Genomic DNA, 26,817 nt, shown 5'->3' on the forward strand with positions numbered 1-26,817 from the left:
CTTCGAAGGATTGTCTGTTTGATTCCCATACTAAAGAAACATACAGCTGCAATATAAACAGTCTATCCATCCATCAATGGCTCAAAGCCAGGCTAGATGTAGCAAGCAGTAGCCTGCACTGGAAGTGTGCAGTGTAATAGTTGATTGTGTCATTTCAGTACACTCATTATTTTAGGTTATTGCACCAGCTTGACAGTTGGAGTTTCTTAGGGGCTTCCTGTCCTCAATCGACAGAGAGTCTGGATGTAGAAGAGAACATCCCTATGAAGATAGAGCAATAGGCACACACACACACACACACACACACACACACACACACACACACACACTGTCCTGCTCAGTCAACGAGGACGTGACAATGAACATCACCTCTGGGTTTAAGCATATTATGTACACACACACAAACACACACACAAACACACACACGTACACACATACAGGAAACACACAAACACAGACACATACAACTAAAAGGTCATCAAGGACAACAACCACCCGAGCCACTACCTGTTCACCCTGCTATCATCCAGAAGGCGAGGTCAGTACAGGTGCATCAAATCTGCGACTGAGAGACTGAAAAACACCTTCTATCTCAAGACCATCAGATTGTTAAACACAGAGAGGCTGCTGCCAACATACAGACCTGAAATCATTGGCCACTCTAACAAATGGATCACGAGTCAGTTTATTAATGCCACTTTAATAATGATGTTCACATACCTTGCATTACTCATCTCATATGTATGTATATAGTGTATTTTATACCATCTATTGCATCTCGCCTAAGCCGCTCGGCCACTGTTCATCCACGTATTTATATGTACATATTCTTATTCCATCCCTTTACTTAGATTTGTGTGTATTAGGTAGATTGTTAGATATTACTTGTTAAATATTGCTGCACTGTCGGGAACTAGAAGCTCAAGCATTTCGCTACACTCGCAACAACATCTGCTAACCATGTGTATGTGACCAATAAGATTTGATTGGATTTGACACACAAACACACACGTACACACACACACACACACACACACACACTGAAAATGGAGATGATTTGTGACATACGATGCCGAAGGCCTGTTCTTTGCCCTTATAAACTATGGGCAGATTCAGAGAACACAGAGTTTGCTGACAAATGTATACTCAGTAAATTTAAGTGAAAGTATTGTTTTTATAGCACAAAGTCCCTATCGTGCATTCATGGTAAAATTTTACTTGGAATTGCTATTTCTGCCTACTCAATTAATTTGAAATATGTTATGAAATATTGCCTTGGCTTTGCAGCTAGCCAGACCTGTAAATCGTATAATTTTTTATGGCACTATGACGTTTTTGGCTATCACTAGCAGATGAATGCTTGGCCTTGTTTCACATTAGAAAAAAAGAGCGAGAGGTACTCTGTGTGTGCAGGACATATACATTGTGTGTGTACGCGTGTGCCTTTGAAAAGTATTCAGACCCCTTGACTTATTCCACATTTTGTTACGTTACAGCCTCATTCTAAAATGTATTCATTAGTTTTTCTCTCTCATCAAACTACACACAATACCCCACAGGTTTTTAGACAGTTTTGGAAATGTATTAAAAGTTTTTAAAAAATGAAATTTCACATTTACATAAGTATTCAGACCCTTTACTCAATACTTTGTTGAAGCACCTTTGGGAGCGATTACAGCATCAAATCATCTTGGTTATGACGCTACAAGCTTGGCACACCTGTATTTGGGAAGTTTCTCCATTCTTCTCTGCAAATCCACTCAAGCTCTGTCAGGTTGGATGGGGAGCTTTGCTGCAAAGCTATTTTCAGGTCTCTCCAGAGATGTTCAGTATGGTTGAAGTCCGGGCTCTGGCTGGGCCACTCAAGGACAGTCAGAGACCCGAAGCCACTCCGGCATTCTTTTGGCTGTGTGCTTATGGTCGTTGTCATTTTGGAAGGGGATCCTTTGCCCCAGTCTGAGGTCCTGAGCTCTCTGGAGCAGGTTTTCATCAAGGATCTCTCTGTACTTTGCTCTGTTCATCTTTCCCTCGATCCTGATTAGCCTCCCAGTCCCAGCCGCTGACAAACATCCCCACAGCATGATGCTGCCACCACCATGCCTCACTGTAGGGATGGTGCCAGGTTTCCTCCAGACTTGACTCTTGGCATTCAGGTCAAAGTATTTTCAGTCTTGGTTTCATCAGACCAGAGAATCTTGTTTCTCATGGTCTGACAAACTCCAAGCGGGCTGTCATGTGCCTTTTATTGAGGAGTGGCTTCCGTTTGGCCACTCTACCATAAAGGCTTGACTGGTGGAGTGCTGCAGAGATGGTTGTCCTTCTGGAAGGTTCTCCCATCTCCACAGAGGAACTCTAGAGCACTGTTAAAGTTAATATTGGGTTCTTGGTTACCTCCCTGACCAAAACCCTTCTCCCCCAATTGCTCAGTTTGGCCGGGTGGCTAGCTCTAGGAAGAGTCTTGGTGGTTCCAAACGTCTTCCATTTAAGAATGATGGAGGCCACTGTGTTCTTGGGGACCTTCAATGCTGCAGACATTTTTTGGCACCCTGCCCCAGATCTGTGCCTAGACACAATCCTGTCTCGGAGTTCTACTGACAATTCCTTCAACCTCATGGCTTTGTTTTTGCTCTGACATGCACTGTCAACTGCCGGACCTTATATAAACAGGTGTGTGCCTTTCTAAATAATGTCCAATCAATTGAACTTACCACAGGTAGACTCCAATCAAGTTGTAGAAACATCTCAAGAATGATCAATGGAAACAGGATGCACCTGAGCTCAACTTCGAGTCTCATAGCGAAGGGTCTGAATACTTATGTAGGTATTTCTGTTTATAATTCTTAATACATTTTCAAACATTTCTAAAAGCCTGTTTTTCTTTGTCATTATGGGGTATTCTGATGTCATTATGGGGTATTGTGATGTCATTGTGTGTAGATTGCTGCAGATTTTTATTTATTTAATCTATTTTAGAATAAGGCTGTAACATAACAAAATGTGGAAAAAGTCAAGGGGTCTGAATACTTTCCAAAGGCACTGTATATGAGGGCTTGTCACCTATGGAGGCGACTTGACGAGGTAACAGTAAACTTTCTCACTGTTCAACCAGAGTTTCAGCTTTAGTATAAACTTCTGATGCCATCGACATGACAAGCTCCAAAACAAATATGGTATGTAAAATATTAAATACATGTTCACTGGTGTATTTTCACAGTAAATGATTGAATATGGAGTTACTTCATTGTTTTCTGGTCATACAAAAGATTCACAACATGTTATAAGCCTTTATAATGCCTTGTAATAGAGTACCACAGTATGTGTCATAATACCAATAAAACCTAGCGGTCAAACAGGGAAACGGTTCAATTGTTTTTCCACCATCAATTTTTCCATAGGGGATTTTTTAGAAACACTTCAAATAAGGGCTGTGTTTTGTGTAGGCTCACCCTGGCGTGACGTTTGGATAACCGTATTAATCTCTCTAGGACAAGGTGACTTTTTCCCCCCAAGTCACGCCAGGGTGAGTCTACACGAAACACAGCCCTTATTTGAAGTGTTTCTAAAAAATCCCCTATGGAAAAATTGATGGTGGAAAAACAATTGAACCGTTTCCCTGTTTGAAGCTAGGTTCTATGGGTATTATGACACCTCCACTGTGGGGCTGTATAAGGCTTATGTTATGTCTCTATATATTAGAATTTCATCTGATTTAAAATGGCTGTTTTTTTAATTTAATTATGAGATGTATAAGATTAGTTGGGGTTTTCTCATTCTGGTACTTCCCCCTCCACCATCTCTACCAACGTCCATATCCAACACAGGCTCTAAACGTGGCCCTGGCTGCCCGCTGCTTCCTAGAGTCGATGAGGGATGCAGATTAGATGGTTTGCTGTGACTGGTTCACTCTAAACCCAAACAGATGGAGTCAGATAGCTGTGTGAGTATTCATTCTGTCGTGTGTGTGTGTGTGTGCTTGTATACGTATGTGTGCGTTGTGTGTTTAAGTGTGTGTGTGTGTGTGTGTGTGTGTGTGTGTGTGTGTGTGTGTGTGTGTGTGTGTGTGTGTGTGTGTGTGTGTGTGTGTGTGTGTGTGTGTGTGTGTGTGTGTGTGTGTGTGCGTGTGTGTGTGTGTGTGCTTGTATACGTATGTGTGCGTTGTGTGTTTAAGTGGGTGTGTGTGTGTGTGTGTGTGTGTGTGTGTGTGTGTGTGTGTGTGTGTGTGTGTGTGTGTGTGTGTGTGTGTGTGTGTGTGTGTGTGTGTGTGTGTGTGTGTGTGTGTGTGTGTGTGTGCGCACACGTGCACAAATGTATATGTGTGTGTGTGTGTTTGTGCACATATTAATGTGTGTCAGTTGCTGGGTGTCAGTGGGCAGACTGGCATACCTAGCAAGCCTATGTGAAGTTCTGAATGCAACTGGAGATGCCCTGCCCTGTCCCTCCACTCTGCCACAGCAGTCTCATTAGATGACTGGCAGCTTTCTTTCTCTCGCTCTCTATCTCTCTGTATTTTTAGTGGTTTTTCACAGTAATCACAAGCTCTGATGCAGTGGGACCAAGCGCATGTCTGTCAGCTTCTTTGGGAGTCTGGATCACTGGCCCCTGTTCCCTATCCTAATATATATTACACAAAAATGGTAATTATTATTTTTGGGACATTCCAAATATTACTTCAATATGGCCTCAAGTCATCCAAAACAGATATTTGCATTGAATGAATATAATTATAGTCCAATGAAGTAGACATGGGGAAATATTTTGAGCTTTTTTGTTTCTAGGAGGCCAAAGTGGAACACATTTTATAATGTCTAATGTGTAATGTTACTGCCCACCAAGTTGTTTAATAATTACAGTCAGCCTTTAAATACTGCTGTAACACTTTGATACAGGTCTCACTGCAGAAACACAAACTACTTTGATCTTGAGGAAATAGTCAGATATTTGGTGCCACCTTGTGGCCAACAAAGAAAAATGTCCTTCACGCCGCTAAACTTTGCCATTTCTCATTAACGAGGCGAATGTGTTTTCATATAAGTCATGTAAAATAAACTGTGTTGAAAGTCACAGCTGAGACGGAAAAGGAATCTTGTCAAAAGTGAAAGCAACTGGCCATGTTAGCCAAAGTGAGCACGTTGTCTGTGTGTGTGTGGGGGGGGGGGGGTTAATATTATATATATATATATATATATATATATATATATATATATATATATATATATATATATATATATATATATATATATATATATTCTTTCCCCAATACATGTTCCTTTATTATTTTTACCTAACCCTACAATCCCTCCCCTAATTGGAGTAAACTAATGACAACAACACTTTAGGCTTCTCCTTCCAGTTTATACATACTATATACATTTTACGGACAAAGTATATTTTACAATAGTTATCTTTTGTTTGTTTTTTAGTCCCATCCTTCAGCTCCACTCAACCCCTCCCATCTTATTCTGAACACAAACCAGTTTTGATTTTTAAAATGGTGCTGTGATGTTTCAGAAAAGTTCTGAACCTTTCTATTGTCGTAGATTCTACATTTTGTAAAAAAAAAAAAATGGACAAACATTTGCGTAGAGTATTATTAGATTATTGATCGATTGACTATGACTTTTTAAATCACCCAGCAGTGCTATTTGCAGAGGGAGACATAACTTGACAGGGGGTCTGAGGGTCCTCCCATTTTTGGGGGGCATCTAAAGCACATTGCCTGCATTTCTACACAATCTAATATGACCTATGACCCATGGCCCTTCTGGCCAACAAAAAGTAAGTAAAAATGCCCACAGTCATAAAGCTAGGAAAGAGATGATTAAATATGTTGAAGTGATTGATAAGACTGAACTGGATCCATGATAATTCAATAGTCAATATGGTGTCTCACCTTGATCCAATAACCTAACAAATGAACAACTCTTACAAATAAAATACAGACTTAACTTTTGATTGTCTTTAAGTTATCCTCTATATCAAAATTCAGTCAGACCGCCCAGCCAACCCGAGCCGCCTGCACGCCCAAACCCCACAAGTCTAGTCAATAATTAAACTCTCTCCCCAATACAACTTCCTTCCCATCTTTTTTTTATGTATTTTTTTGGGGAAAACAAGAGTTGAATAAAACACACATACACCTAAACATTAACACACAGACACTGTAAACCCTACATATAGTTCATATAATAGACCTAAAGGTACTGTAGAGCTCTTCTTACTTGCACACAATATAGCTGGGTTGCCCCATCCTGTCTCTAGGGGTCCACAGCCCTGTATCGCCCCAACCCAACACACTCCACTCAGCTTTAGTATCTTAGAGAAACTTTAATGATTGGTTTCAGGTGTATTAGGTTAAGTCCAGAGTAACAACAGTACAGCAGACCCCCAGGGCCAGGCCTTAGCAGCCCAGCAGCTAGGGTTTGCCAAATAGGCATCTCCCCTGACATGGGCTTGTTTTCAATACAGACTCCTTCTGTCTTATGTAACCATACCAAACGTAACATATCATACTAATTTGAGTCTATGAGCCCAGGCTGGTGACCCAAGGATAGCCTGAGATTATAGCCTGGTCTTCCTTATGTAACCAGGTGGTTATTAACAGAGCAGAACCAGTGGCTCGTTGCCAGTCTGTGATGTCGTACGGCAAATTGAATAATCCCTTTAACATGCTACTGAGAGGCTCAGCTATATCATTGTTTATGACCTGACCTGCCGGTGGTTGAGAGGTGAGTGCTGGATTATATTATTTATTAAGGCACACTGTTTTAAAATGTTTCTTAACGGAAAGTGAAAACAATCTGTTCATATTGGACAGGTCCAGGTCGTCTCTTCCTGCTTCAGGTCATTTTCTTCAATTTGGTGCCTAATGAATACCATCTTGGTGATAGTGAGAGAGAGAGAAATGAGAAATGTCCAGTCCCATCCCAGAAGTTTCTCCCCTAGGGTTCTTCATGGGGTCGTCCCGCTGAGGTGTGGGATAGAATCTCCTGCGTGGGAGGTGGGGTGAGGAGGAAGTCTGTGTCACACCCTGACCATAGTTTATTTGTATGTTTCTATGTTTTGGTTGGTCAGGGTGTGATCTGAGTGGGCATTCTATGTTGGATGTCTTGTTTGTCTATTTCTATGTCTGGCCTGATATGGTTCTCAATCAGAGGCAGGTGTTAGTCATTGTCTCTGATTGGGAACCATATTTAGGTAGCCTGGGTTTCACTGTGTGTTTGTGGGTGATTGTTCCTGTCTTTGTGTTTGTGGCACCAGATAGGACTGTTTTGGTTTTTGCACGTTTCTTGTTTTGTAGTGTTTGTGTTTTAGTTGTTTTATTAAAACATGAATCTCAATAGCCACGCCGCATTTTGGTCCGACTCTCCTTCACACCAAGAAAGCCGTTACAGTCCGTGGATAGGGTCCTCCTATGGCATACATCTATACAGGTGGAGGCTCCACCTTAGAGGAAAGGGAGTGCATTTCCTCAGTGAAGTGAATTTCATAGAAGTTAAAATAGTGAAACATTAAAAAACTACATTTATTCACTTCACCAAATAATTGATTAAAATACAAATAAAATTGCAATGAATGTCTACAGTAGTCACAACAGCACGCCTGGGGTAGAACCGGGGTGTAGCCAGAGGACAGCAAGTTTCTGTCCTCCTCTGAGTACATTGACTTCAATACAAAACCTAGGAGGCTCCTGGTTCTCATCCCCTAAAAATAGACTTACACAGTAATTATGCAAATGCAGCAAGCTAGTTTAGCCTACTCAAACACCCAGCTCAAACAGAGAGGGATGCTATGTTAGCTAGCTGGCTAAGGCTATCCAAAACTGGAACTCTTCCAAGTCAAGGTATTCATTTATTGCCACCAGGGCCCATCGGTGTAACTGCTAAACTCCTTGCTGTACACTGTACTGCATGATTGTAGTGGGGTTTGCTAACTAGTAGCTATGTTGATTATGACATTAGCTAATATGGTGAAAACGATGTAGACTGTGTGTAGTTGTTAGCGGTAATTATATTTTTTTAAATATTATTTTACATTTATATAACTAGGCAAGTCAGTTAAGAACAAATTCTTATTTACAATGACAGCTTAGGAACAGTGGGTCTTAGGAACTCAGTTCTTAGAAACTGTCTTGTTCAGTGGCAGAACGAAAGATGGTGGGGTTTGGCTTGGTTATGGCTTGGTTATGGTGGGGTTTGGCTTGGTTATGGCTTGGTTATGATTTGGTTATGGTTTGGTTTGGCTTGGTTATGGCTTGGTTATGGCTTGGTTATGATTTGGTTATGGTTTGGTTTGGCTTGGTTATGGCTTGGTTATGGCTTGGTTATGATTTGGTTATGGCTTTGTTATGGCTTGGTTATGATTTGGTTATGGCTTGGTTATGGCTTGGTTATGATTTGGTTATGGCTTGGTTATGGCTTTGTTATGGTGGGGTTTGGCTTGGAAAGGTTTATTCGCCTGGTCACAGACAGCTGTTGTTTTCACAAGTGAAGGGAAAAGGTGAGAGGAGGAGAGCGCGAGGAGAGTGCGTAGATGCGAGAAGGAATCATGCAATGAGGCAGAGGGAGAAAGAAAGAGGGTCAGTGAGGGAGGGACTGGCAAAGGGAGAAAGAAAGAGGGTCAGTGAGGGAGTGACTGGCAGAGGGAGAAAGAAAGAGGGTCAGTGAGGGAGTGACTGGCAGAGGGAGAAAGAAAGAGGGTCAGTGAGGGAGTGACTGGCAGAGGGATAAAGAAAGAGGGTCAGTGAGGGAGTGACTGGCAGAGGGAGAAAGAAATATTAAAATGCAAGGTGGACCAGTTAGAAGGAAAACTGTTCTGTTTGTCAGTCATTGAATACCCCTTGACCTATGACCTCTCTACTCCAGATACCCAACCCCCCAGATGACCTCCTCCATCTGTCTCCTTAACAACGCAGAACAATAAGGGTCCCTCCACTCCCCACTCCGCACCTGTCATATAGTAGTTGTCTGCTAGGACCCAGTCAACTAAAGATTAGTAAGGTGGGTCTTGGTTAATAGGGCGGGTCTTGGTTAGTATGGCAGGTCTTGGTTAATAGGGCGGGTCTTGGTTAATAGGGAGGGTCTTGGTTAATAGGGAGGGTCTTGGTTAATAGGGCAGGTCTTGGTTAATAGGGAGGGTCTTGGTTAATAGGGCGGGTCTTGGTTAATAGGGAGGGTCTTGGTTAATAGGGAGGGTCTTGGTTAATAGGGCAGGTCTTGGTTAATAGGGAGGGTCTTGGTTAATAGGGCGGGTCTTGGTTAATAGGGCGGGTCTTGGTTAATAGGGAGGGTCTTGGTTAATAGGGCAGGTCTTGGTTAATAGGGCAGGTCTTGGTTAATAGGGCAGGTCTTGGTTAATAGGGAGGGTCTTGGTTAATAGGGCAGGTCTTGGTTAATAGGGAGGGTCTTGGTTAATAGGGCAGGTCTTGGTTAATAGGGCAGGTCTTGGTTAATAGGGAGGGTCTTGGTTAATAGGGCGGGTCTTGGTTAGTAGGGCGGGTCTTGGTTAGTAGGGCGGGTCTTGGTTAGTAGGGCGGGTCTTGGTTAATAGGGCGGGTCTTGGTTAGTAGGGCGGGTCTTGGTTAGTAGGGCGGGTCTTGGTTAGTAGGGCGGGTCTTGGTTAGTGGGGCGGGTCTTGGTTAGTGGGGCGGGTCTTGGTTAATAGGGCGGGTCTTGGTTAGTAGGGCGGGTCTTGGTTAGTGGGGCGGGTCTTGGTTAGTGGGGCGGGTCTTGGTTAGTGGGGCGGGTCTTGGTTAGTAGGGCAGGTCTTGGTTAGTAGGGCGGGTCTTGGTTAGTGGGGCGGGTCTTGGTTAGTGGGGCGGGTCTTGGTTAGTAGGGCGGGTCTTGGTTAGTGGGGCGGGGTTCTTGGTTAGTAGGGCGGGGTTCATGGTTAGTGCTCAGATGGGAGACCTACTAGACATCAGTGGCCGTACGTATCAAGCATCTCAGAATAGGAGTTTTGATTTAGGATCAGTTACCCTTTTACTCACATTGAATAGTTAATATCACATGGATACAGAGGACTTAATCTGATTTTCTGTCTGATTCTGTCTACTGTATCAACTGAAAAGTAGCTTCTATGTTTTTCCATGTGAGTATTTTAATGGTTATTTTCTTTATAGACGGCCTCTGAACTAAAATGTCTTACGACAATTACCCAGATACCACATAAGAACCCTTATCCCTCCCTTCACACACATTTTAATCCTTCTTCTATAGCACCTAATTTGTCCTATTTAGCTAGCTTGGTGTTGGTAGCTAATTTGTCCTATTTAGCTAGCTTGGTGTTGGTAGCTAATTTGTCCTATTTAGCTAGCTTGGTGTTTGTAGCTAATTTGTCCTATTTAGCTAGCTTGGTGTTGGTAGCTAATTTGTCCTATTTAGCTAGCTTGCTGTTGCTCCTCTACCCCGGCAATTAATCCACACATAAAACGGTCAACTGAGGCGTTTTTAGTCATCTCTCCTCCTTCCAGGCTTTTTCTTCTTTGGACTTTATATGTTGATTGGCATCTAACTTTCATAATAAGTTAGATGTATTACCACAACCGACCAACCGACCTCAGTTTGTCTTCCAATCACTGTAATGAGTGCGTCCTGGTGGCAGAGAAGTCAGGTGCAGGAGAGCAAAGACTGTGTTACAATGGTGCAGTTTAATAATAAAAACCACCGTGAACGAAAACAATAAATATATACAAATGGGAAAAAAAAACTTCGCACGCCAGACATAACGTGCACAAACACTTACAATAAGCAATACCGGACAAGGACATGGGGGAAACAAAGGGTTAAACACACAACATGTAATTATGGAACTGGAACCAGGTGTGAGGGAAGACAAGACAAAACAAATGGAAAATGAAAGGTGAACCAGTCGTCCACTGCAGGAACCTCGGTCTGACTCTGATGCCAAGGCGCCAGAACCGGCTGGTACCCAAGTACGCACTGGAAGGGGGAGAGGTTAGTGGAGGAGTGGCGAAGCGAGTTCTGTGCCATCTCTACCCAGGGTACGAGAGCTGCCCACTCCCCCGGCAGGTCCTGGTTCACTCTCTCCACCTGTCCATTACTCTCGGGGTGAAACCCTGGAGTAAGGCTGATCGAGACCCCCAGACGTTCCATTAACGCTTTCCAAAGATCGGTAGGAAAATCCACCGAGAGGTGCGACCAAGGCCGTTGTGGAACGGGTAAGGGGTGTAGTTTCACTCTGGGCAGGTGCCTAGGAGCCTTACACTGGGCGCACACCGAGCACGAGGAAACATAAACCCTCATGTCCTTAGCAAAGGTAGGCAACCAGTACCTTCCGCTCAAACAGCACACTGTCTGACCGATCCCAGGATGACCAGAAGAGAGTGACGTGTGGGCCCAATAGATCAACCGGTCAGGAACAGCAGACGGGATGTACAGACGTCCAGCGACACACTGGACGGGAGCAGGCTCTGCACGTACCGCCTGCACAATGTTCCTGTCCAGCTCCCACACTACCAGCGCCTCCAGGCCGGAGGCGGGGAGTATGGGAGTGGGATCCATGGGACGCTCCTCTGTGTCATACAGCCGGGACAATGCGTCTGCCTTCACGTTCTGGGGGCCTGGTCTGTAGGAAAGGGTGAACACAAAACGGGTGACAAAAAAGGCCCACCTTGCCTGGCGAGGGTTCAGTCTCCTCGCTGCCCGGATGTACTCCAGATTGTGGTGGTCAGTCCAGATGAGAAAATGGTGTTTAGCCCTCTCAAGCCAATGTCTCCACGTCTTCAAGGCCCTGACGACAGCCAACAGCTCCCGATACCCCACGTCATAGTTTAGCTCCGCCGGGCTGAGCTTCTTCGATAAGAAAGCACAAGGGCGGAGCTTTGGAGGCATACCCGAGTGCTGAGAGAGCACAGCTCCTATCCCAGCCTTGGATGTGTCCACCTCCACTATGAACGCCAAATATGGATCCGGATAGGCCAGCACGGGAGCCGAGGTAAACAGAGCCCGCAGGTGACTAAAAGCCCTGTCTGCCTCAGCTGACCACTGCAAGCGCACCGGACCCCCTTCAGCAGTGAGGTAATGGGAGCAGCTACCTGACCAAAACACAGGATAAACCTCCAGTAATAGTTGGCAAACCCTAAGAACCGCTGCATGTCCTTTACAGTGGTGGGAATCGGCCAATTACGCATGGCTGAAATGCAGTCACTCTCCATCTCCACCCCTGAGGTGGAAAGGCGATACCCTAGGAAGGAGACCGACTGCTGGAAGAACAGTCTCAGCCTTGACGTACAGGTCATGCTCCAACAGGCGACCGAGCACCCTGCGCACCAGGGACACTTGCTCGGCATGTGTAGCGGAGTGTATCAGAATGTCATCAATATACACCCCTACACCCTGTCCGTGCAGGTACCTGACAATCTCATCTACAAAGGCTTGGAAGACAGATGGCGCATAGAGGTACTCATAGAGCCGTGAGGTGGTACTGAAAGCCGTCTTCCACTCGTCTCCCTCCCCGGATACGCACCAGGTTGTAAGCGCTCCTGAGATCTAGTTTGGTGAAGAAGCGTGCCCCTTGCATTGACTCAGTGGGAAACTATACCTCACAGTGACCTGGTTCAGACCCCGATAGTCAATACACGGGCTCAGACCTCCCTCCTTCTTCTTCACAAAAAAGAAAGTTGAGGAGGCGGGTGACGTGGAGGACCGAATGTACCCCTGACGCAGGGATTCGGGGACATATGTTTCCATAGCCTCCGTCTCCACATGTGATAGGGGATACACGTGACTCCTGGGAAGTGCAGCATCTACCATGAGATTTATCTCACAATCACCCCGTTGATGGGGTGGTAATTGAGTCGCCTTCTTTATGGATAAGGCGGGAGCCAAACCGGCATATTCAGGGGGAATGCGCACGGTGGAGACCTGGTCTGGACTTTCCACCGTAGTAGCACCTACGGAAACCCCTAAACATATCCCCGAGCACTCTTGCGACCACCCCGTGAGAGCCTTCTGTGGCCAAGAAACAGTGGGGTCATGCCAAACTAAGCAGGGTAGGCCTAGCACCACGGGAAACGCAAGAGAGTCAATAAGGAAGAGATTCATTCTCTCCTTGTGACCCCCCTGCGTCACCATGCCCAGAGGAGCAGTGGCCTCCCTAATCAACCCTGACCCTAATGACTGTCTAAGGTGTGAACGGAGAAGGGGACAGCCACAGAAACAATATGGATTCCAAAACTGTGGGCGAACGATTTGTCTATAAAATTCCCAGCCGCGCCTGAATCGACGAGCACCTTATGCTGGGAATACGGGGGAAACTCAGGGAAAGTGACATACACAAACATATGTGCAAACAGAGGGCTCTGGGTGAGAATGGTACCAGCTCACCTGCTGCCTCGATACCAATAGGAACCAACCCGGCACCGACCGGCAGTGTGCCCTCTGCGGCCACAGATGGAACCCCCTCCGGTCTCCCTGCGCACCTCCCCTCCCAGCTCCTCGTCTCCTGCCTCAAATGGAAGAGGCGCTCTCCCACCACTCTACCCTCGGGCGGGTGAACTCCTCAAACTGGTCCAACGCTGCATCTCCCTCTCTCTCCACGGCGTTGGCCCTCTCCAGGGCTTTCACGGTGAGGCACGAGACGAGGGCGGACACCCTCTCACAGCCCGAAGGAGCCGGGTGGACGGTTGCCAGGTATAAGTCCAGTTGTAATAGGAATCCCTGGCAGTTCGCAGCCGTCCCATCATATTCCTGTGGAAGAGAGAGACGAATCCCACTGGGACCAGGAGAAGGAGGGGCGCGTAATGGAGACCCTGGTTATATATACAGTGGGGCAAAAAAGTATTTATTCAGCCACCAATTGTGCAAGTTCTCCCGCTTAAAAAGATGAGAGAGGCCTGTAAGTTTCTTCATAGGTACACTTCAACTATGACAGACAAAATGAGAAGAAAAAAATATATATGTGTTTTGTCATACCCGTGGTATACGGTCTGATATATCATGGCTTTCAGCCAAACAGCATTTAGGGCTCGAACCACCCAGTTTATAATTAAGCAATGAGGTCAGAGGAGGTGTCGTATATGGCCATTATACCACGGTATATTGGCCATATATCACAAACCCCTGAGGTGTCTAATTGCTATTATAAACGTAATTAGAGACGTAAAAATAAATGGTTTGTCATACCCGTGGTCTGATATACCACGGCTGTCAGCCAATCAGCATTCAGGGCTCGAACCACCCAGTTTATAATTGTGTGTATAGTACAGTGGGTCTGCTCACGGACCAATCTGTGTGCACAGAGTTTCTAAACCCAGATGCGCAACTTCACGAAACTTCCGGGAACCCGTGCGAAACAGACCAGGCCAGGTTTGACAAGTCAATGGGAGAACAATTATTCCTTAGTTGTTCATTTTCTTGAAATCTAGAGGCACGACCTAGATTCGAACCAATGTCTTATGTTGTGGAACACGTTATTACTCCAACCTCGTGAAAGTGACAAACTGACAAGGTTTTCAATTTAATATCGAAGGAGTGCCTTTTTGCACATGCGCAGGTCGGCGCCAGACGACTGTTAGACCCGATGACGTATTTATAAGCATGAGCTTAGCAAGCCAAAGTCGCCATGACATCGCCTAGAAGTGTGATCGGGGATGTCTATTGGAGAAGCAGTTTTAGCCTACCTTCATACTGTACTTTATTTGGTAAGGCTAAGGCATCAGGGTACAGAAGCGATAGGACAAAGCAGATGATTACTGGAGTGCCGGGATTGGCTCTGCCCAGGTGTGACATCAGCAAGCTTCCGACTCCCTCCTCCCTTGCGCGCTCTCTCTCCCCTCTCTCTCTCTCTCTCTCTCTCTCTCTCTCTCTCTCTCTCCTCTCTCTCTCTATTCAACGGGCTGTATTGGCATGGAAAACATATGTTTACATTGCCAAAGCAAGTCTGCCTCTCTCTCGCTCTCAGTTTTTTTCTCCTTTGCCTTTCCTCCTCAGCATCCACTTCTGATGCCGTGTGTCTGTGCTGTTGAGGCGACCGGAGCCTAACGCGCAGGGCCCTTCACCCGATTCGCTGCACCTTTCCTGGGTCTCTATCTCTTCCACTTCCCCTGCCTGTCAGCCTGCTTGGATACCTCCCCCACCCCCCGTAGGGAGAAACGACAGTCTGCTTCACTGGGGAGCCGTTCGGGAATTAGCAATGCCCAATCCCGGCATCCTTTAGTCACTTGAAATATCTCGGATTTCTACATCCGTCCGTCTATCCATCTGTCGCCGGTCTCCCTCCATCCGTGGCGGGGGACAGAGGAATGAACATCAGCAACTATGATACAAGGTAATTATTTGTACCCCCACCCCATCCCCTCCTCCTATCCTCCTTTTTATTCTCTACATCCTCCCTCTCTTCTCCTACCCCCAGTATGTTGGGTGCTAGTGCTTGGTAATACGCTTTTGTGGGTATCAAGGCGGTATTTTGGGTGCTAGTGCTTGGTAATACGCTTTTGTGAGCATCAAGGCGGTATGTTGGGTGCTAGTGCTTGGTAATACGCTTTTGTGAGCATCAAGGCGGTATGTTGGGTGCTAGTGCTTGGTAATACGCTTTTGTGGGTATCAAGGCGGTATGTTGGGTGCTAGTGCTTTGCAATAGGCTATCTGGCACATCTGTGTGTTTGTTGCGTAGGCTAGCATGTGGGGTGGTTATCATGTGTGTGTGTGTGTGGGGGGGGGGGTATTTGTAAGGGGAGGATAGATGTTCACTTCACAGCTGTCCGTCTTGGCAGGGTTTCTTTTGTGTGTGTGTACGTGTGTGTGTGTGTGTGTGTACTCAATAGTCGTGTCTCAAGGTTATGTCCATTGTTGTGTCTCTATACTAAATGTTCTGGAATTCTGTGAGCTCTAGTGTATTCTGTTCTATTCTACTGTGTTGGCTGAAATAATGCATTCTGTGAGCTCTAGTGTATTCTGTTCTATTCTACTGTGTTGGCTGAAATAATGCATTCTGTGAGCTCTAGTGTATTCTGTTCTATTCTACTGTGTTGGCTGAAATAATGCATTCTGTGAGCTCTAGTGTATTCTGTTCTATTCTACTGTGTTGGCTGAAATAATGCATTCTGTGAGCTCTAGTGTATTCTGTTCTATTCTAATCTGTTGGCTGAAATAATGCATTCTGTGAGCTCTAGTGTATTCTGTTCTATTCTACTGTGTTGGCTGAAATAATGCATTCTGTGAGCTTTAGTGTTTTCTGTTCTATTCTAATGTGTTGGCTGAAATAATGTATTCTGTGAGCTCTAGTGTATTCTGTTCTATTCTAATCTGTTGGCTGAAATAATGCATTCTGTGAGCTCTAGTGTATTCTGTTCTATTCTAATGTGTTGGCTGAAATAATGCATTCTGTGAGCTCTAGTGTATTCTGTTCTATTCTAATGTGTTGGCTGAAATAATGCATTCTGTGAGCTCTAGTGTTTTCTGTTCTATTCTACTGTGTTGGCTGAAATAATGCATTCTGTGAGCTCTAGTGTATTCTGTTCTATTCTACTGTGTTGGCTGAAATAATGCATTCTGTGAGCTCTAGTGTATTCTGTTCTATTCTAATCTGTTGGCTGAAATAATGCATTCTGTGAGCTCTAGTGTTTTCTGTTCTATTCTAATCTGTTGGCTGAAATAATGCATTCTGTGAGCTCTAGTGTATTCTGTTCTATTCTAATCTGTTGGCTGAAATAATGCATTCTGTGAGCTCTAGTGTATTCTGTTCTATTCTAATGTGTTGGCTGAAATAATGCATTCTGTGAGCTCTAGTGTATTCTGTTCTATTCTAATCTGTTGGCTGAAATAATGCATTCTGTGAGCTCTAGTGTATTCTGTTCTATTCTAATCTGTTGGCTGAAATAATGCATTCTGTGAGCTCTAGTGTATTCTGTTCTATTCTAATCTGTTGGCTGAAATAATGCATTCTGTGAGCTCTAGTGTATTCTGTTCTATTCTAATGTGTTGGCTGAAATAATGCATTCTGTGAGCTCTAGTGTATTCTGTTCTATTCTAATGTGTTGGCTGAAATAATGCATTCTGTGAGCTCTAGTGTTTTCTGTTCTATTCTACTGTGTTGGCTGAAATAATGCATTCTGTGAGCTCTAGTGTATTCTGTTCTATTCTAATCTGTTGGCTGAAATAATGCATTCTGTGAGCTCTAGTGTTTTCTGTTCTATTCTAATCTGTTGGCTGAAAAAATGCATTCTGTGAGCTCTAGTGTATTCTGTTCTATTCTAATCTGTTGGCTGAAATAATGCATTCTGTGAGCTCTAGTGTATTCTGTTCTATTCTAATCTGTTGGCTGAAATAATGCATTCTGTGAGCTCTAGTGTATTCTGTTCTATTCTAATCTGTTGGCTGAAATAATGCATTCTGTGAGCTCTAGTGTATTCTGTTCTATTCTAATGTGTTGGCTGAAATAATGCATTCTGTGAGCTCTAGTGTATTCTGTTCTATTCTAATGTGTTGGCTGAAATAATGCATTCTGTGAGCTCTAGTGTTTTCTGTTCTATTCTACTGTGTTGGCTGAAATAATGCATTCTGTGAGCTCTAGTGTATTCTGTTCTATTCTAATCTGTTGGCTGAAATAATGCATTCTGTGAGCTCTAGTGTTTTCTGTTCTATTCTAATCTGTTGGCTGAAATAATGCATTCTGTGAGCTCTAGTGTATTCTGTTCTATTCTAATCTGTTGGCTGAAATAATGCATCCTGTGAGCTCTAGTGTATTCTGTTCTATTCTAATCTGTTGGCTGAAATAATGCATTCTGTGAGCTCTAGTGTATTCTGTTCTATTCTAATGTGTTGGCTGAAATAATGCATTCTGTGAGCTCTAGTGTATTCTGTTCTATTCTAATCTGTTGGCTGAAATAATGCATTCTGTGAGCTCTAGTGTATTCTGTTCTATTCTAATGTGTTGGCTGAAATAATGCATTCTGTGAGCTTTAGTGTATTCTGTTCTATTCTAATGTGTTGGCTGAAATAATGCATTCTGTGAGCTCTAGTGTATTCTGTTCTATTCTACTGTGTTGGCTGAAATAATGCATTCTGTGAGCTCTAGTGTATTCTGTTCTATTACATTTACTGTGTTGGCTGAAATAATGCATTCTGTGAGCTCTAGTGTATTCTGTTCTATTCTACTGTGTTGGCTGAAATAATGCATTCTGTGAGCTCTAGTGTTTTCTGTTCTATTCTACTGTGTTGGCTGAAATAATGCATTCTGTGAGCTCTAGTGTTTTCTGTTCTATTCTAATGTGTTGGCTGAAATAATGCATTCTGTGAGCTCTAGTGTATTCTGTTCTATTCTAATCTGTTGGCTGAAATAATGCATTCTGTGAGCTTTAGTGTTTTCTGTTCTATTCTAATGTGTTGGCTGAAATAATGCATTCTGTGAGCTCTAGTGTATTCTGTTCTATTCTAATCTGTTGGCTGAAATAATGCATTCTGTGAGCTCTAGTGTATTCTGTTCTATTCTACTGTGTTGGCTGAAATAATGCATTCTGTGAGCTCTAGTGTATTCTGTTCTATTCTAATGTGTTGGCTGAAATAATGTATTCTGTGAGCTCTAGTGTATTCTGTTCTATTCTAATCTGTTGGCTGAAATAATGCATTCTGTGAGCTCTAGTGTATTCTGTTCTATTCTAATGTGTTGGCTGAAATAATGCATTCTGTGAGCTCTAGTGTATTCTGTTCTATTCTAATGTGTTGGCTGAAATAATGCATTCTGTGAGCTCTAGTGTATTCTGTTCTATTCTACTGTGTTGGCTGAAATAATGCATTCTGTGAGCTCTAGTGTATTCTGTTCTATTCTAATCTGTTGGCTGAAATAATGCATTCTGTGAGCTCTAGTGTATTCTGTTCTATTCTACTGTGTTGGCTGAAATAATGCATTCTGTGAGCTCTAGTGTATTCTGTTCTATTCTAATGTGTTGGCTGAAATAATGTATTCTGTGAGCTCTAGTGTATTCTGTTCTATTCTAATCTGTTGGCTGAAATAATGCATTCTGTGAGCTCTAGTGTATTCTGTTCTATTCTAATGTGTTGGCTGAAATAATGCATTCTGTGAGCTCTAGTGTATTCTGTTCTATTCTAATGTGTTGGCTGAAATAATGCATTCTGTGAGCTCTAGTGTTTTCTGTTCTATTCTACTGTGTTGGCTGAAATAATGCATTCTGTGAGCTCTAGTGTATTCTGTTCTATTCTACTGTGTTGGCTGAAATAATGCATTCTGTGAGCTCTAGTGTATTCTGTTCTATTCTAATCTGTTGGCTGAAATAATGCATTCTGTGAGCTCTAGTGTTTTCTGTTCTATTCTAATCTGTTGCCTGAAATAATGCATTCTGTGAGCTCTAGTGTATTCTGTTCTATTCTAATCTGTTGGCTGAAATAATGCATTCTGTGAGCTCTAGTGTATTCTGTTCTATTCTAATGTGTTGGCTGAAATAATGCATTCTGTGAGCTCTAGTGTATTCTGTTCTATTCTAATCTGTTGGCTGAAATAATGCATTCTGTGAGCTCTAGTGTATTCTGTTCTATTCTAATCTGTTGGCTGAAATAATGCATTCTGTGAGCTCTAGTGTATTCTGTTCTATTCTAATCTGTTGGCTGAAATAATGCATTCTGTGAGCTCTAGTGTATTCTGTTCTATTCTAATGTGTTGGCTGAAATAATGCATTCTGTGAGCTCTAGTGTATTCTGTTCTATTCTAATGTGTTGGCTGAAATAATGCATTCTGTGAGCTCTAGTGTTTTCTGTTCTATTCTACTGTGTTGGCTGAAATAATGCATTCTGTGAGCTCTAGTGTATTCTGTTCTATTCTAATCTGTTGGCTGAAATAATGCATTCTGTGAGCTCTAGTGTTTTCTGTTCTATTCTAATCTGTTGGCTGAAATAATGCATTCTGTGAGCTCTAGTGTATTCTGTTCTATTCTAATCTGTTGGCTGAAATAATGCATTCTGTGAGCTCTAGTGTATTCTGTTCTATTCTAATCTGTTGGCTGAAATAATGCATTCTGTGAGCTCTAGTGTATTCTGTTCTATTCTAATCTGTTGGCTGAAATAATGCATTCTGTGAGCTCTAGTGTATTCTGTTCTATTCTAATGTGTTGGCTGAAATAATGCATTCTGTGAGCTCTAGTGTATTCTGTTCTATTCTAATGTGTTGGCTGAAATAATGCATTCTGTGAGCTCTAGTGTTTTCTGTTCTATTCTACTGTGTTGGCTGAAATAATGCATTCTGTGAGCTCTAGTGTATTCTGTTCTATTCTAATCTGTTGGCTGAAATAATGCATTCTGTGAGCTCTAGTGTTTTCTGTTCTATTCTAATCTGTTGGCTGAAATAATGCATTCTGTGAGCTCTAGTGTATTCTGTTCTATTCTAATCTGTTGGCTGAAATAATGCATTCTGTGAGCTCTAGTGTATTCTGTTCTATTCTAATCTGTTGGCTGAAATAATGCATTCTGTGAGCTCTAGTGTATTCTGTTCTATTCTAATCTGTTGGCTGAAATAATGCATTCTGTGAGCTCTAGTGTATTCTGTTCTATTCTAATCTGTTGGCTGAAATAATGCATTCTGTGAGCTCTAGTGTATTCTGTTCTATTCTAATCTGTTGGCTGAAATAATGCATTCTGTGAGCTCTAGTGTATTCTGTTCTATTCTAATGTGTTGGCTGAAATAATGCATTCTGTGAGCTTTAGTGTATTCTGTTCTATTCTAATGTGTTGGCTGAAATAATGCATTCTGTGAGCTCTAGTGTATTCTGTTCTATTCTACTGTGTTGGCTGAAATAATGCATTCTGTGAGCTCTAGTGTATTCTGTTCTATTACATTTACTGTGTTGGCTGAAATAATGCATTCTGTGAGCTCTAGTGTATTCTGTTCTATTCTACTGTGTTGGCTGAAATAATGCATTCTGTGAGCTCTAGTGTTTTCTGTTCTATTCTACTGTGTTGGCTGAAATAATGCATTCTGTGAGCTCTAGTGTTTTCTGTTCTATTCTAATGTGTTGGCTGAAATAATGCATTCTGTGAGCTCTAGTGTATTCTGTTCTATTCTAATCTGTTGGCTGAAATAATGCCAGCTCATTTCAGAATGTGTGAATCAGTTACCCATTCGCCGATGATCCTACCCATCATATCAAGAGGACATTATCAAACCATTCTTATTTATTCATTTATTCTCCCAAAATTCATAATATTGAATTGGTAGTTACAGTCTTGTCTCATCGCTGCAATTCCAGTACGGACTCGCGAGAGCCGCACTGCTTCTTGACACAATGCCCTCTTAACCCAGAAGCCAGCCTCACCAATGGCTGGCTTCCGGGTTAAAAAACAATGTACACCTGGCGACCGTGTCAGCGTGCACTGCGCCCGGCCCGCCACATGAGTCACCAGAGCGTGATGGGACAAGGACATCCCTGCTGGCCAAACCCTGCCCTTACCCGGACGACGCTGGGTCAATTGTGCACTGCCCCATGGGTTTCCCGGTTGCGGCCAGCTGCAACAGAGCCTGGACTCAAACCAGGATCTCTAGTGGCACAGCTAGCAACTGCGATGCAGTGCCTTAGACCACTGCACCACTTGGGATGCCCCTAAACCATTTTAATTAGTGTTTTCATTGTGACATTTCTCCATTTGTTAAATTTCTATAACCCAAGCCATCATGGTAATGATAATAAATCATAGATATTGAACAATAGAGTTGCATTCATTCACCATCAACTAATGCTAATACATCCCTTTCAGATGAGACATAATGTCAACATGGTATGCATTGCTAACAAAACACATACATGGTTTAACATGGCTTACGTGCAGGTTGCTTAGGCCTGCTGAATGAATGGCCAAGGAGTATAAAAGGCTTCATTGACAAAGATTATTTGTAAAGCATACCATCGATAACATGACATGTCAGTGACGACTGAACCATTTGTTGACTTGCATGTCAAGCTGGCAGCTCCTAGGCTCTAATACAATTGAGATTTGAGGCTTTCTCGCCATTCATCAATGAGAGCTATGGTAGCGTAAGCCTCAGTGCCCATGTGCAAGCTGCAGGTCTTTGGTAACATATAGGCACAATGGACAGAAATAGAGATGGCTGTGAGATACTACCCCTAGTAGACAGAGGGAGGGCTCATGGCTGTGAGATACTACCCCTAGTAGACAGAGGGAGGGCTCATGGCTGTGAGATACTACCCCTAGTAGACAGAGGGAGGGCTAATGGCTGTGAGATACTACCCCTAGTAGACAGAGGGAGGGCTCATGGCATTGAGATACTACCCCTAGTAGACAGAGGGAGGGCTCATGGCATTGAGATACTACCCCTAGTAGACAGAGGGAGGGCTAATGGCTGTGAGATACTACCCCTAGTAGATAGAGGGAGGGCTCATGGCTGTGAGATACTACCCCTAGTAGACAGAGGAAGGGCTCATGGCTGTGAGATACTACCCCTAGTAGACAGAGGAAGGGCTCATGGCTTTGAGATACTACCCCTAGTAGACAGAGGGAGGGCTAATGGCTGTGAGATACTACCCCTAGTAGACAGAGGGAGGGCTCATGGCTGTGAGATACTACCCCTAGTAGATAGAGGGAGGGCTCATGGCTGTGAGATACTACCCCTAGTAGACAGAGGGAGGGCTCATGGCATTGAGATACTACCCCTAGTAGACAGAGGGAGGGCTCATGGCTGTGAGATACTACCCCTAGTAGACAGAGGGAGGGCTCATGGCATTGAGATACTACCCCTAGTAGACAGAGGGAGGGCTCATGGCATTGAGATACTACCCCTAGTAGACAGAGGGAGGGCTCATGGCATTGAGATACTACCCCTAGTAGACAGAGGGAGGGCTCATGGCATTGAGATACTACCCCTAGTAGACAGAGGGAGGGCTCATGGCATTGAGATACTACCCCTAGTAGACAGAGGGAGGGCTCATGGCTGTGAGATACTACCCCTAGTAGACAGAGGGAGGGCTAATGGCTGTGAGATACTACCCCTAGTAGACAGAGGGAGGGCTCATGGCATTGAGATACTACCCCTAGTAGACAGAGGGAGGGCTAATGGCTGTGAGATACTACCCCTAGTAGACAGAGGGAGGGCTAATGGCTGTGAGATACTACCCCTAGTAGACAGAGGGAGGGCTCATGGCTGTGAGATACTACCCCTAGTAGACAGAGGGAGGGCTCATGGCATTGAGATACTACCCCTAGTAGACAGAGGGAGGGCTCATGGCATTGAGATACTACCCCTAGTAGACAGAGGGAGGGCTAATGGCTGTGAGATACTACCCCTAGTAGACAGAGGGAGGGCTAATGGCTGTGAGATACTACCCCTAGTAGACAGAGGGAGGGCTCATGGCATTGAGATACTACCCCTAGTAGACAGAGGGAGGGCTAATGGCTGTGAGATACTACCCCTAGTAGACAGAGGGAGGGCTCATGGCATTGAGATACGACCCCTAGTAGACAGAGGGAGGGCTAATGGCAGTGAGATACTACCCCTAGTAGACAGAGGGAGGGCTCGTGGCATTGAGATACTACCCCTAGTAGACAGAGGGAGGGCTCATGTCATTGAGATACTACCCCTAGTAGACAGAGGGAGGGCTCATGGCATTGAGATACTACCCCTAGTAGACAGAGGGAGGGCTCATGGCATTGAGATACTACCCCTAGTAGACAGAGGGAGGGCTCATGGCATTGAGATACGACCCCTAGTAGACAGAGGGAGGGCTCATGGCATTGAGATACGACCCCTAGTAGACAGAGGGAGGGCTCATGGCATTGAGATACGACCCCTAGTAGACAGAGGAAGGGCTCATGGCATTGAGATACGACCCCTAGTAGACAGAGGGAGGGCTCATGGCATTGAGATACGACCCCTAGTAGACAGGGGTAAGTCGTCCATTAAAGAGTTTGGAGTGGAGAGGGAAAGTGAAAACTGGGTGCATCTCAATAGTCTAAAGTAGGTTCATCCCCAATAATTTTCCTCTGCATTTGTCACTGTCCAGCTCTTTCACATCAGTGCAAATGAAGGAAAAGAGACAAAGAGAGGAAGCCATGGGAGACTATTGAGGTAAAATTCACCCCAAGAGGTTCCCCGGTAAACATTGGGGGCTGCAGCGCACCATAATTACTACATACCTTAGTTAGTTGGCAAGCTAGCACAAAACATGACAAGTTCCTATTTCTTGATCCAACCAAAAAAAGTGATATATACACACATTGCCTTGTTGCTACCAGATCCACTAAACAAAATCATCAGACAACGTTTATTTCCTGTTTATTATCCATTTGCTCTGGTTGTGTTAGCTACATTTGGCTAGCACATCAAATAACCACAGAGCTAGCGTGGTGTGAAGGTGGAGAAGGATCAGCTTACCTTGTTCACCAGCTAGATAGATATATTTTTACCACAACAACCAACCATATAACTAAACTAAATGAACTGCCATACGAATCCATTGTTTGACGGTCACATTGTTTACATTAAAAGTTAGCTAGCAGCAGTAATTACCCTGCTATTAACCTTTCTCCTCCTTCACCAATCTGTCTCTCGTAGCTCTTCTACTGTTTCCTCCAAAAGACAACTATATTTTACCCAAGTGTATTGTCCACTTAGTTTCAATGAAGAAACATACTGTCGTTTTAATGAACCTCCAGCTTGTGGCCTCAAATGCATTATGAACCTCACAGTACGAGACCTAGCTAGTGGTTTGTTTATATCTAGTAAAGCTAGACTATAATACAAATGCTAGCGTTGACACCTTGTGGTGATCATGTTGAACTGCATATTAATTTACAGCAGGATGATACGTTGACAATTTTTGTCATTCAGTAGACGCTCTAATTCAGAGCAATTTACAGTAGAGTGCTTTTTTACCTTTCATACTGGTCGGGAATCGAACCCACAACCCTGGCGTTGCACGTACCACGCTCTACCAACTGAGCCACACGGGGCCAATACGAAACTTTCAAGCAACATGTATTTTAGAAATATAACCATCAACTCCTTTCTGCACAGCCTCATAATAGTGATATTTGCTAATGCTATCTTTCTCCGGGGCGTGTCATCCTTAATGAGGCCTACCTTCATTACAAGGGGTAGGGCTAACGAACGAAAGGAAGGTTATAATGAAAGTGGAGTTTAGTCTGCTACGGTAGGGCTTGTACTAATACAATTCATGATGGCATGTAAAGTAGTGTAGTGTATCTGTAGAAGGAAATCTGGTATCCTTCAACATGGTTAGTGTCATTAATTGTCTAATGAAAAGGTAAAAACCTACACACTGATCCAGTATCAGCTTTTTGTTTTCTTTCAAGTTATTAGCAAATGATTCCCACACACACAAGTTATCCCAGACGTATTAGTGATTTTCCTATTTCTAATAGTGTCATTCCAAATGGAGAAAACATCTCAACCAAATGTAAACAATGTGGCAGGATTTGCTAATCCTGTTTTAGTATAGAAATGTCAAGCCACATGTAGAAGTGCATTGAACATGCCCACGAGGCCAATACTAATCCCATCACATGTCTGCATTGAACATGCCCACGAGGCCAATACTAATCCCATCACATGTCTGCATTGAACATGCCCACGAGGCCAATACTAATCCCATCACATGTCTGCATTGAACATGCCCACGAGGCCAATACTAATCCCATCACATGTCTGCATTGGGCATGCCCACGAGGCCAATACTAATCCCATCACATGTCTGCATTGGGCATGCCCACGAGGCCAATACTAATCCCATCACATGTCTGCATTGAACATGCCCACGAGGCCAATACTAATCCCATCACATGTCTGCATTGAACATGCCCACGAGGCCAATACTAATCCCATCACATGTCTGCATTGAACATGCCCACGAGGCCAATACTTATCCCATCACATGTCTGCATTGGGCATGCCCACGAGGCCAATACTAATCCCATCACATGTCTGCATTGAACATGCCCACGAGGCCAATACTAATCCCATCACATGTCTGCATTGAACATGCCCACGAGGCCAATACTTATCCCATCACATGTCTGCATTGGGCATGCCCACGAGGCCAATACTAATCCCATCACATGTCTGCATTGGGCATGCCCACGAGGCCAATACTAATCCCATCACATGTCTGCATTGAACATGCCCACGAGGCCAATACTAATCCCATCACATGTCTGCATTGAACATGCCCACGAGGCCAATACTTATCCCATCACATGTCTGCATTGGGCATGCCCACGAGGCCAATACTAATCCCATCACATGTCTGCATTGGGCATGCCCACGAGGCCAATACTAATCCCATCACATGTCTGCATTGGGCATGCCCACGAGGCCAATACTAATCCCATCACATGTCTGCATTGGGCATGCCCACGAGGCCAATACTTATCCCATCACATGTCTGCATTGGGCATGCCCACGAGGCCAATACTAATCCCATCACATGTCTGCATTGGGCATGCCCACGAGGCCAATACTAATCCCATCACATGTCTGCATTGGGCATGCCCACGAGGCCAATACTAATCCCATCACATGTCTGCATTGGGCATGCCCACGAGGCCAATACTAATCCCATCACATGTCTGCATTGGGCATGCCCACGAGGCCAATACTAATCCCATCACATGTCTGCATTGGGCATGCCCACGAGGCCAATACTAATCCCATCACATGTCTGCATTGGGCATGCCCACGAGGCCAATACTAATCCCATCACATGTCTGCATTGGGCATGCCCACGAGGCCAATACTAATCCCATCACATGTCTGCATTGAACATGCCCACGAGGCCAATACTAATCCCATCACATGTCTGCATTGGGCATGCCCACGAGGCCA

The 26,817-nt window shown here is 44.1% G+C and overlaps 1 protein-coding gene across 1 annotated transcript in view; it reads left to right on the top strand.

Moving 5' to 3' along the window:
- The first annotated feature begins 14,846 nt into the window (after positions 1-14,846).
- The window catches only part of LOC135558418 (SH3-containing GRB2-like protein 3-interacting protein 1), a 68,319-nt gene continuing 56,348 nt past the window's right edge, over positions 14,847-26,817 (top strand). Inside the window, exon 1 of the mRNA XM_064992205.1 lies at positions 14,847-15,285. Coding sequence (XP_064848277.1) covers positions 15,276-15,285 — 10 coding nt within the window. The 5' untranslated portion in view covers positions 14,847-15,275. The remainder of the gene's footprint in view (positions 15,286-26,817) is intronic.

This window comes from Oncorhynchus masou, chromosome 17 (genome assembly GCF_036934945.1).
Source record: "Oncorhynchus masou masou isolate Uvic2021 chromosome 17, UVic_Omas_1.1, whole genome shotgun sequence".
Lineage (NCBI taxonomy): Eukaryota > Metazoa > Chordata > Actinopteri > Salmoniformes > Salmonidae > Oncorhynchus > Oncorhynchus masou.